Source organism: Arvicola amphibius, chromosome X (genome assembly GCF_903992535.2).
Source record: "Arvicola amphibius chromosome X, mArvAmp1.2, whole genome shotgun sequence".
NCBI classification, from domain to species: Eukaryota; Metazoa; Chordata; class Mammalia; order Rodentia; family Cricetidae; genus Arvicola; species Arvicola amphibius.
Window position 1 is genome coordinate 8,093,130 of NC_052065.1, and position 12,840 is coordinate 8,105,969.

The 12,840-nt window shown below is 39.3% G+C and overlaps 1 protein-coding gene across 5 annotated transcripts in view; it reads right to left on the minus strand.

Moving 5' to 3' along the window:
- Nucleotides 1-3,622: 3,622 nt before the first annotated feature.
- Reps2 (RALBP1 associated Eps domain containing 2) overlaps nt 3,623-12,840 on the minus strand; it is a 250,961-nt gene continuing 241,743 nt past the window's right edge. For all 5 annotated transcript variants that reach the window (XM_038316094.1, XM_038316092.1, XM_038316096.1 and 2 more), the window contains one exon: nt 3,623-9,293. In XM_038316094.1, coding sequence (XP_038172022.1) covers nt 9,225-9,293 — 69 coding nt within the window. In that variant the 3' untranslated portion in view covers nt 3,623-9,224. The remainder of the gene's footprint in view (nt 9,294-12,840) is intronic.

Sequence of the window (12,840 nt, forward strand, 5' to 3'; positions counted from 1 at the left end):
AATCCTGTGTAAGGATGTGGTGGCATGTTGTAATTGGACAGGTTAATTAGGTGAGCCAAAAGGGAGCTTCTGTTTGCTGGCCTTCAATACTTTGATAGTTGGCCTCAGGAGGAGGAAGTAGTCAAATAAGAGAATAGACCTTGGTGAATAGCTTTAGGAATGTAATATATAGTTTTTAGCAAGGCAGAGGGAATAGGGGAGAAGGGCGAGATCTTCCAGAGCCATGTTTGCCAACCTCAGACCTACTAGAGTCTCTTCAAAGCCCAGTGCACACGAACTCTAAGGGGGATCTTTCATATAGACTAAAGCATGAGCAATGTCTGCTGGAGTTGTGCAGTATGGTGAGCCTGCACATGAGCTAGTTCCAAGTTCTTATGACCCGAAATCATCTATAATGCTGCCTCTTTTCTCCTTTGCCTCATCCTTCATGCACATACTAATTCCTGGTGTATGTCATGTGCGGGCTGGGGGTAGATGCTCCATCTATGAAACTAATTTCTAGGATGCCACTAAGAGCCAGAAGCAACAAGGACAAAAACAGCAAAAACAGTAATCTCTCCACCATCACCTGGGTCTCAGAAACTCCAGGGAGACCAGCATACAGGCTCTCAACACACGTGGCGTGTAGTTCAAGCCAATTTCATTTGAATATCAAAGGCTCTGAGTCACAGTTCTCTGTGTCTGCATTTAATTTGTTTGCTTTCTTTTATTCCATTCCACGAGCATTATCTTTCTTCCCCTTGGCTTTCCTTCAGCCTTGTAGTTTTGATTAAGTCCAATACAAGAGGGAAGGCATATAGTCCGTTTCATAATGCTGTACCAAAGATGGAAGTAGTCAGCCCAAGATATAGGAATAAGAGCGACATTCTCTCTAGAAAACTTAAAAGCAATGAAACGGACTAAAAGCCAGCTGTTGTTATCAACATGAAGTCTTTCATGCTTCCAAACATCAATGATTGCACACCCCTCACCCAAACATTCTTGCTGGCCTAGGCTGTAAACACGTTCTCTGGCTGCCTCTGCGCATGTGTATATATAATCTATAACTTCTACTGATTATTCCACAGAATCCTCGCAGCTGAGTATGCAACAGTTTCCAGTTTCTGCGCCCATTCCTTCTGCCCAATCTGCGAGAACTTCAGGGAAGGCGAAGGAAGGTCTGCATGGGGTATCATTTCATACTATTCCTTCTGGGTCTAAAAGGAAAATGCTAGGAGGGAAACATCCCTCAGCTGCCTGGAAATACCACGGTCCCCACTCCTGGACCATCCCACAGTTGGAAAACAATATGACTGGGCTCTTGGACCATGGAGACACACTAGGGGCAGCATTTTCTGGAACAGGCTTGGGGATTTCTTCCAATTGTGAAATAAACTCACTAAGCACTCTTATTCAAATTTCAACAATATCTCAACCCAACACCTTATTTCTGCAGATTAATAATCTTTTTGACAAAAAGAGAGCTCTACAGTCCTCAATTATCCCAGGCCCCTAATACCACCACCTTCTTAAAGGGGTTGAGGATGGACCAAATTAAACCTTGCATTGCCCCATAGAATTTCTGCCTAAAATTCTCTTGTGTCTTAGACTATGGTACTTTTCCTGAACACACACTAGAATGTATATAATGAATTAAACTGTCAGGTTTAGGTCATGTTAGAAACACTACTTTGCAGTCATTGAGTAAAGTACTTTCTTTATAGAGAGCAGGAAATAGGGGAATCACAAATCACTCCCTGAATCCTAGCTCTCCTTATCTATAGTTCTCCATTCTAATGATCTGTGAGCTTCTTAAACAACAGGGTTGTAATATTGGTCTTCTTTGCAGCCCCTGAGCCAGTACTTGGTTGTACAATAAGGGCATAGTAAATGGTCTAGAGGAGGTAGATCAGCCCACAGAACAAATTCATGGACAGTGTGGTAGAGCTTTGTCACTATGACAAAAATCACCTTACATCAACAGAAGAAAGATTTGGACCCATGGTTATAGACATTTCAGAGCTTCATGGAAAGGAGACTATGATAAATCAGTTCACATTATGACAAGTAGAAAACAGGGAGACAGAGAATGGCCTGGAACTGGTTACAGTTCTGTGATGGTTTGAATGAAAATGTTCTCATAGGTTCATAGGGACTATTGGGAGGTGTGGCCTTGGATCAGGTGTGGAGTTGTTGGAGGAAGTATGTCACTGAGGTGGGCTTCGAGGTCTCAGTCTCTTCCTGCTGCATGTGGAACCACATGTAGAACTCTCAGCTCCTTCTCTAGCACCATGTCTGCCTGTGTGCTGCCATGCTTCCCATCATGACGATAATGGACTAGACCTCTAAACTGTAAGTCAGCTCCAATTAAACATTTTCTTTCATAAGAATCGCCATGGTCATGGTGCCTCTTCGCTTAATAGAAACCCTAAGACAAGCCCTAAAGGACATGCCCTTCCTAAAATCCTCTGAATCTTCCAAAATGATACCAATGGCCTGGGATCAAGCCTTTAATACATGCTCAAACCATAATAGATGGATACTATAACACAGCAGAAAATCCAGTCAATAGGAAACTTGCATCTCCTAAAATTATACACATTTTTTTAAAGTAAGAAGTTGCAGCTGAGAATTTGGCCAGGATTTGGGGACAACTGTTTCTCATTATTCTTCATCACTCCTGTGATAGTGTTGCTAGCTTGACAAAACCTAGAATCACCTGGGAGATGGGCCTCTAAGCATATCTAGGGAATTATCTTGATTACATCAGTTGCGGTGGGAAGACTCCTCCACTGTAGATGGCAGCACTCCCTGGATGTGATCCTGTACCATGTGGATGAAGAAAGGGACCTGAGCAACAGCATGCATTCACCTGTGGATGCAATGTGACCAAAAGCCGGAACAAACCCTTTCTCTCTTAAATTGCTTTTGTCAAGGTATTTTATCACATTAAAACAGAAAAGTCACTAAGGACACCATGATGGAATGATGGGAACACTCCTGGTTGTCATTGTCTTTTGTTTTTTTTTTGGAGGGGAGGTTATATCCTTCAACATGTTTTTATTTTTATTCAATTTTTTTACTTTACATATCAATCCCAGTTCCTTTTCCCTCCCCCCACCTACCCATCCCAACCCCCACCCTCTCCTTAGAGGGGGCAAGGCCTCCTTTGGGGCATCAACAAAGTCTGGCATACTGGTTTTATTTTTGAGACATGGTTTCACTACATAGCCTACACTATCCTTTTTAACTCGCTATGTATCTCAGCCTGGTCAATAATGTGTGATCCTCCTGCCTCAGCCTCTAAAGTGGTGGCGTTACAGGAATGACCCAGTTTAGGAATATTTGACAACTAAAAGAAAACTGAGGAGATAAAGCAAGTAACCTGGCCCCAGAGTGAGTCCACTTTCCAGTCAGTAGATCTTCAACGTTCACATGGAGTCTGCCCTGATGTCCCATGACTGCTAAGTGTTTACTGTTTACAGATATTAAAGAACCTACTGCAAATTCTCAGGAAGTAAAACAACTAAACCTCAAACTTTGATTTCAAAGGAAAGACCCTGCCACTCGTTTCACATTGCCTGATTTAAGTGCACACAGACCAAATGGAAACCAGAAAATACTGACACTAGGACGCCATAAAAACCATTTAGTTATCATATTTATTTTTAACGTAGCACCCCAGTTTCACATCATGTACATTTTCCAAGTTGGAAATCCTTAACTTACTATGTTCTTCACAGGTTTTTTCAACAAGTGTGAAAAGGAGGCAGTAAAGTTAGCATGAGTCTACAAATCACAATCCAAATATAGGACACTCTCGGGGATTTATTTATGCTTAAGGTAAATACACAGAATGTTCCCAATGCTTAGCAAATGAACAAGACTCTAGTTGAGTTAAATATTAGCACAGCTTGTTAGCACAAGATCATGAAAAGACAGAAAGCATCAAATATATACTTTTCTGTTACACTGTTTACTGTTACGTGTACCTGCAGTGAAAAAATATAATATACATTTTTACCTTCAAGGTTAAAATAGACAGTCAGCTCATTATCTCTCTTAGCCAATAACTATGAAGACTAAAATGGCTCTTTTTGCCTCTGGCTCACTTACATACCTTACTTGTGTTGAAGATGAAAGGAATGGCGATTCTAGTTCTAAAGAAGAGGGTATTCCTGCTTCCCAAGATAGGCACAGTGGAAGCTGTTGCGTAAGTTGACTTGAAACAAAAACTACAACTTAGTTGATCAAAGTGGCATATCATAGGTTCTGTGTTCAGTCTCATGACAGAGCTCCCTGAAAGAACTTTAGGATCTAGCCCTATTAGCCCAGACTGCTATGAACCTGGTACCTGAGGGTTTTCTTACTCTAGTCCTCGAATCCCTTTAAGCCCTCTTAAAGCCTGCTGTCCTCTGGTCTTCAGAGTCATAAACCTAGTGTCACTAACTTCCCACAGCCATGATATCAACTAGGAGCAAGACAGGAGAAATCACAAGACATGCAAACTAAGCATTCTCTAATAGTTGCCAGGAAACTTAGGCTTCTGCAGACAGAGCGGGTACCAGTAACGGCAACAGGCAGTGATGTCCATGTGTCCTTTACCACCATGTGTGTTTAGTCAAAGTAGAAAGTAATCCTACAAGCCTAAAACTAACTACCTGAGCTGCCCAGCTCATAACCACACAGTGGCTGCTTCTAGCACATTTATAAGATGTCCTCTGAAAGCCTGTTTGGACTGAGCAGCAGCTCTCAGAATCCGCATGCTTTGTTTTTAATGTCTGGTCCTCCTTGTCGGCTATTCTTGAGAGATTCGTATAATTAGATGCATTTCTCTTCAGAAACAAGCGAGACAGAATGGTCCACTGTAATATTAATTCAAATTGCCATCAGTGACCAACCTGTCTACGCTAGTGGGCTGTCTCCATAAGCCAGGATGAAAGAGAAGCAAGATGTGCAAGCTGAAAATTGCACACATCCACATCATCGCTTCTTACTAGGAACTTCAATCACACTGAGTCATGACACAAAAAAACTATAACACTCATAACTGGAGTGGAAAGTCAACTGATCTGTTGAAGCCTGAGTTTTAAGGGAACACTTGAAGTAGAATTAATCGGCTGGAAAGAGAAAAGAAAGCCACTCATGTTGTATTTCGTGAGAGGGGGAGATTTCTTTAGCCACTACTTTTTTTTCTTCACACCCACAATGTTCAAACCACAACCCAATGAGCCTCTTTGTCAGTCATACGGGGCAAGGGGCAATCTATTTATGATAAGATGGTAAATTGGTTTTACATTTGTAAGACCTCATTTCCTTGATGACATCTAGTCAGAGGTGTGACTGTAGTTTGTGTTGAACAAATGTTTTAGCTTTAAGGTGTTAATACCATAATTGAGCTCTTTAAACTACTGCTTAGAAAAAGAGATTTTCAAATGTCTTTCTTGATTGCAAGAATCACATCAATTCCAGATATTGTCTAAGTGATATTCCAATTATGTATCTATTATGTCCATGGCTATGAGACCATTCAGGACACAGACAAATGTTCAGAAATACTATGCAATCGAACACAGCAAAAGAAAAACTATTTTACAATAGTTCAGACATTGGTAGGAAGTCAAAAGAAAAGTTCATGGTTTTTGATTTCTTATCTCTAAAATGTGCTAAAATGGAACATTTGTGACCCAAGCGACCAAAGATATACTGGAGAAAACTAGAAGCTACTACATATTGAGTTCACTTTTACCATAGCAGTATATTTGAGAAAGTAAATGCCCACAGAAATATTGGACTGGAATCTATTCAAAGCAATAGCTGTCGGAAGTTCTGCCAAGATTTGAAGCAATGTACTACATCATCAAAGGTGAGGCATTAGAATAGTTTCATAATACTATTTTCCCTCAAATTTTAATTTTATTTAACTTTGAGAGAAATGTCTAGACCTAAAACTCCTTAGAAGACACTTTTATATTTAAAGACTAATTTTAAGTCAATAAAATTCAACATGATAAATAGAAAAGGCTTTCTAATCTACTTTTAGGATAGAGAGAGGACTACGTTGGAATCTATAAAATCAGGCTAGCATCCCAACTCTACCACTAGCTAACTATTTCTGTGAATTCCTGGGCCAAAAGCTCCTAGTTCTTAGGGCTATAATTTTCGAATGCTAGCTATAGGAGAGAAACACTGGCCCTGCCTAGCTCTAACATTCACACGGGCCCAGCTTCCACTTAGCAGACTCCCTTCTTAATTAGTACCAAAAATTTGTTTGATACTTATAAAGTGCTTAGATCTTTTCAACTAGAACAAATATCTGCCTTGATTATCACATTACACATCCAATTTTGCTATTTACCATTTGGTTTTTTGCTTTAGGTCTATGGATAGAAAGGCGGCCACATGCTGTATACCACTTACAAGAGATGCTAAAGACCCCAATAAGCCCACAATCAGTTACTACTGTGCTTTCATCTGTAGAACTGGAGGATCCCTATGCAGTAAGACCATTGAGCAACAGGGCAATTAAACCCCCATGAATGGAGACGTGTTAACCTTCATTCTGTAGAATTCTGCACAACCAGCAAATCTGCATCTCACATCCCTCATCAGAGAAGCTTCTTTCTGTAACAGATGGCAACTAATTCCAGAGCAGTTTTATAGGTGATTTCAATGTATTTGCCTTCCTATATCATGTTAAAGACTCTAAAGAGCAGTATCAGGTATTATAATCCTAAAAGTGAACATTCTAAGAAAACACAGGAAAAAAGAATGAATACTAGTCATATAATAATATGCATTTAGATAGAAACAAAATATTTCAGTATAAAAATCTATTTCTAAGCAACTAATAAACTGATGATAAAATTAAGCCCAGCTAAGAATACTCTGTGGGGTGTGTGTGTGTGTGTGTGTGTGTGTGATATTTATTGGTGAGTGTTTTAGAGCAAGGACAAAATTAAAATATTGGTGATGGGCTGAATTTGTCTAGAATGGATGCTGTCTGGGGTTTGATCCCCAGCGTCACAGCATCACGGGTGAGGCTGTGAAACTCAGAGGGCCTTGATTGTCCAATGCAAGTTTTATCCTTTAAGGAAAACAATGTCAACTAAATAAAATTCCAATCTCTTCACCCAGTGTCATTTACTTCCGGGGGAAACAGCAAGTCAGCGTTTTTGAATTCACAGTATAAACTAGCATCCCTTAGGTTGTGTCTGCTTGGTAGCTATGAAGTGCTATCCCAAATGAGGGCACATGCACTGGAAGATTCTGAGATAAGGTGTGTGTTAGTCTTTTCTGTACTGAATGCACCAAATGCCAAACGTGCTGTGGAACATCTGCAATCAGAACCCTGTTGGAAATTTGTCACAGCCCCTACGTCCCAGCACATGGAAAAAAGAAGTCAGTCACTTAGGAATTTGCACTGACCCATTCATAATCTTAGAGGGGGTTAAACTCAATCCTGAGCCCTCCCCATAAGAACAACAACAAAAAAGGCAGCCAAAGGAGAAAAGGAAATGCAGAAATAGTTCAAGTTTTAAGACTTCCCAAATCAAATCAGTTTCAAATCCTTAAATATGCATGGAAGAGATTCAACCATTTTTCCTTGAAAAAAACATCATCTGTTTGAATCCTTCTCTTCTGTTGTTGCCAAAGGAACAGGGAAGTATTAAATAAATTCCTATTTTTACTAAACACTCTCAGTTCTACTGAAATCAACAGCTTAATCTTACATATTGTAAATCTATCCAAAACCATTTCAAAAAGTACCCTGTGCACACCACATCCCACTATCAAAAGAATGAGTAAGTTGGCAAAATGCACAAGAGACAGCAGACCATGCTATCAAAGTGATGCTAACATTGGGTGAACCAGGAACCCTGTGACCCTATATGTCAGTCATTTCCTACTTTCAGATGGGCTATACTACTAAATTTCTACAGGATACTGGCTTTCAACAATTTGAGCTTGCTTTATGACACTTCCACTAGAGTCAGCTGAGATCTTCTGAACTGTGTATAAAGCCAATACTTCCCACAGGCACACTTTACAGAGAACAAATAGTTATGAAGCCAGTGGGAAGATTACATTCTTTCATGATGTCTCCAGGCCCAATACATTTGAAATCCAGATTAACATAAAGACAACAGGAATTGTTGGAGAGTTGGTAGCCATTACCCTTCCCTTCTCGGCCTGGATACCTGGGTACAACAACAAATAGCTAGCAATCTGCTACTCATTTTCGATGGGTGGTTTCCAAGCTCAGGTGTTTATAGAAATGTTATCCCATGTAGCATAAAAGTAGTGATCTGGAAACTAATTTGATCAGGCAAGGCAATTAAAGTAAATTGTGCTTGCCCCAAAATTTACACGAAAAGGATTGAGTTATCTAAGTTGATGGCCTAGATTGGCCAAGCTGAACAGTTCATTGTCAAAATCTCCATTCCACAGAAGTATAAAGACCCATTCTGATACTTAACAGAAAACAATAGTCATGTATTATTTATAGCTGATATATCAAAATGGCACTAGAGAAGTAGTTTTTGACATATAGTGGTAGAGGGTACAGTGTCAGTATAAATCTGATGCTTTAATTGCATTTCAATTTTTGTTTTTATTATTATCATGCCTAAGACTATCCAGTTGAAATCTACATTATTCAGGAAACCAACCTACTGTATATAACATACATATAAGAATAAAATAAACAGCCTGGTAGTACATTATTAAGTTTTGTAAAAATAATAAATTCTTTAAATAATTCTCTGAAATATCTGTTAGAAGACCAATTTCAATAAGGAGAAATATTTAAAAGTGGTTAAATGGGAGATAAACTCCACTGACAATTATAGCTTTTAAATGATACTTAGGATTAAACTGGGGGTTTTCTGTGTATTAGGCAAGTACTCTACCACTGAACTATATCCCTAGCTCTCTCTCTTTATATTTTATTTCAGACAATGTCTCAATAAGCTTTTCAATATGGCCTTGAACTTGTGACCCTCCTGCTTCAGCCTCCCAAGTAGCTGATAATTAAGATTTTAAGTGCAATAATCAGTTGAAGACATTTTTACTAGCACTGTAAAATATATAAGAGGAGTGCTAAAGAGAAAATCATACAGATTATATTGTGCTGCTCACAGCTTTTGACATTCAAACATCTATGACAAGTAGTTGGGCTCAAGCACTCAAAAGAAAGATCTTGGCAGACAAGGTCACCCACTGTCACTCAAGCCTTGAGGATGTCACAACACTGTGACTGGACGAAGTTGCTCCAATTGGTTTTCCAATGCGATCCGTTCTTGATGAACCTCCTAAAATGAAAAAAAAGAAGAAGGAAAAAGAAAACGCATCTTAGGTTCTTCTCTATTTCTTTATACAGTCAAGGGAAATGCAGAACTGGACCCACAAACACTCAAGGATGTGGCCTGGAAGGCACCATTTTCGATGCTGGTGATTAGACAAAGAGATTCACAATCACTAACCTATCAATGCCTTTCTGAATATGATGAATGCAACTGATGAACTTTTCTTTGCAAGCCTGCCTTAGCCTCACTCTGTTTTGATGGGCTCAGAAGGCAGCAGAGAAAGACATTAAACAGTAAAAAGCCAATGGGAGAGAACTAAAAGTAAAAGCAGACTCCCAATGAGCCACCTCAACTAAATTTCTAGTTGCAAGCTCTGGCTTCTTTTCTGGCACAATTCTTAGGTAGGGATGAAAGATAAGAAGAGACACTGGTCATCCTTCCACCAAAGTCTTTTGTCCAGGCTCTTGCACATAATACAGCCAGCTTAAAGTCATTTCTGGGTAAGAGGAAGAAGAGAGGGACAGTAATCTATTTGGAAATTCAAACTGTATTTTTTTCCTTTTACTAAATTTATTTATTTATTTTACATTCTACTGAGGTGTCCCCTCCCTCCTCTCCTCTCTTTCCCTCTGTCCCCCACCCCATTTCCGTCCTCCTGTTTCTGTTCATAAAGGGCAGGTCTCCCATGGGTGTCAACAAAACATGGCCTATCAAGTTGAGGTAGGATTAAGCTCCTCCCCTCATATTAAGGCTGGGCAAGGTAACCCAATATGAGGAATAGGTTCCCACAGCCACTCAGAGTGTTAGGAATAGACCCTGCTCACAACAAATTTTGAGTCTTAAAACAGAGTTTTCAGAGAAAATAAAAGGATACATAAAGGCACTCAAGTAAAATTGGCCAAGGTGGGAAAGAATTCTTATGTAAAGGCTCAATTCTGAGATGTTCCAGAAAGCCAGCATACATTGGAAAACCAATGTACAGAACTCAACGAGTGTTCATTCATTCATACTCCTAGCAACCCATCTGATATTTCATATGCTACTCTAGCTATGATGGTATCAGCAAAACCCAAGAAAGAGCAGGCCAGTGCCCTTATTGGGCTTCTATTCCAATGGATGGCATTTGATTGAAGAAGACAGATTTCAGTGCATTATTTAAGATAATTCACTGGAGAGCAACAGAGTGGGTTTGGGGAGAAGAAAGTATGACTAAGGAAGGTTGCTTAGAGGCGTTGCAACTTGAGCAGAGACATGAAAGAAGCTGGAAGGAAGCTAATTAAACATGTGGGGTGAAGATATAAAGGGTGGCTAAAGGACAATAACAGAGGCTCCCAAGGAGCAACTGAGTTTTGTCAACGTGATATACAAAAAGGATGGGGTTCAGCTGGTAGAATGCTTGCCTTAAAGGGTTCCATCCCCAGCACACAAACAGGCCATGGTGCCATGTGCCTGGAATCCCAGCACTCAAGAGGTAAAAGAAGGATAATTAAAAGGAATACATTAGTGAATCTGATGTCAGCCTGAGCTACATAAAATCCTGTCTCAATAAAACAAAACTGAAAAGAAACAAAAAAAAACAATGAATGAAGCTGGTCTGCCCCAAAACAGAAGGAGCAATGAGGGGATAAAGCCAAATAAAATAAAAAATGAAGCAAAATGATAGAAAAATACTTATCAGTTCCAAAGATTACTGAATGTCTTTCCAGGGTGAGGGTATCATTTTGTAGTCCTACCACCCATGCATGAAGCTCCAGCTGCCTTCCATTGACGGTGTCATTTTCTGTTTCAGTAGTTCTAAAAGTGCATAGCAATCTGTAATCCTAGCTTAAATTGTCATTTTCCAAGTAGCTAATAATGCAGAATCCCATCTTATATGTATATATGTCATCCTTATACCCTCCTTGGTGAAATATCTGTTCCAGTCCATTGCCAATATTTAAATTGAGATATTTGGGTTCTTTATAGTTTTTATTTTTAAAAATTTTATTTAAATTTTTCATACAATATATTTTGATCATATTCCTTACACTCCCCAAACTCATTCCAGATCCTCCCCCACTTCCCTACCCACCCAACTTCATGTTCTTTCTCACTCTCTCAAAAAGAAAACGACAGAAAAAAGAACAAAAAATAAAAGTCAAAACAGATAAACATGTGGAAAGAAAGAAAATCAATAAGGCAAAAGTACCAAAACCAAACAAAAGGAACGCACGCACATACAAGTCGTTTTGTATTGGGTAAGTACTCCATGGGACCTTCCCTGGAGTGTGGTCAATATACCCACTGAGGCTCCATTAGAGAAAGCCGATTTTCACTTTCGCAGCAGGCATCAATTGCAAACGGCTTCTTAATTAGAGGTGAAAGTTTGTGACCACTTCCCCTTCTCCATGTTGTGATTTTTGTCCGGCTTGGACTTGCACAGGCCCTGTGTATGCTGTCATAGTTTCTGTGAGTTCAGGTGTGCATCAATCTTGTTACATCTGGAAAATGCTATCTCTATGGAGTTATCCTCCACCACTAGCTTTTATATTTTCCCACCTCTTCTACATGGATTCCAGAGTCCTGGAGGGGAGGAGCTTGATGAAGACATCCTATTTAAGATTGAGTGCTCCAAAGTCTCTCACTTTCTGTATATTTTCTACTTGTGGGTCTCTGTTAGTTCCCATCTGTTGCAAGAAGCTTCTCTGATGAGGGCTGAGTGAGACATTGATCTATGGGTATAGCAGTATGTCATTATTAGTCATTTTCTTGCTCTGTTCCTTTAGTAGATTGATAGTTGTAGGTTTTCCCCCAGACTTATTTTTGAGTTTTAAAAGTATTTTTGTTTAAATCAGAGCACAAGTTCTCTTTCAAATTTGTAGTTTGGGAATATCTCCTCCCCATCTGTAACTTGTCTCTTAATTCTCTAGTGTCTTTGGAAGGAAAAACGTTTAATTTTAATGAAGGCTAATATACTAAGTAATTTTCTTATAGATTATGTTTTTAGTCATTCCTAAAATACTAAGATCACATCTAACTTCAAATCATGAGAGCCTTTCCCCTGTTTCCTCCTAAAACTTATAGCTTTATGGTTTCTGTTTACATGGGCGAGCCATGTAAACTAAAAAGTTAATCTTTGAAGAAGGGGTGAGACTTAGCAAGACTCCCTATTTGTTACATATAAATGATCAACTGTTAACCACGTTGTTGGAAGACTAACTTTTGATATTGCATCATTGTCTTTTAGCAAATGGCTTTATTTGTGGGACCTATTTCAGAATTTTGATCTGTGCACTCTCAGCACCATACGGCCTTGATTACAGCAGCCTGACAAAGATTTCTTCATTTGTTCTTCCTTTTCACATTGGTTTAGCAATTCCAAGTTCCTCGACCCTCACGTACAAATTTTTGGATCAGCTTATTTGTATTCATAAAAAATTCCTGCTAGGATTTTAATTGGTATTGTCATGAATCTAAAGATCACTGGGGAGAAAAATGACAACTCTATTTTATTGAATCTTCCAAATATACAAAGAAAGCATATCTGTACCTTTAGGTCTCCCTGGATTTCTCT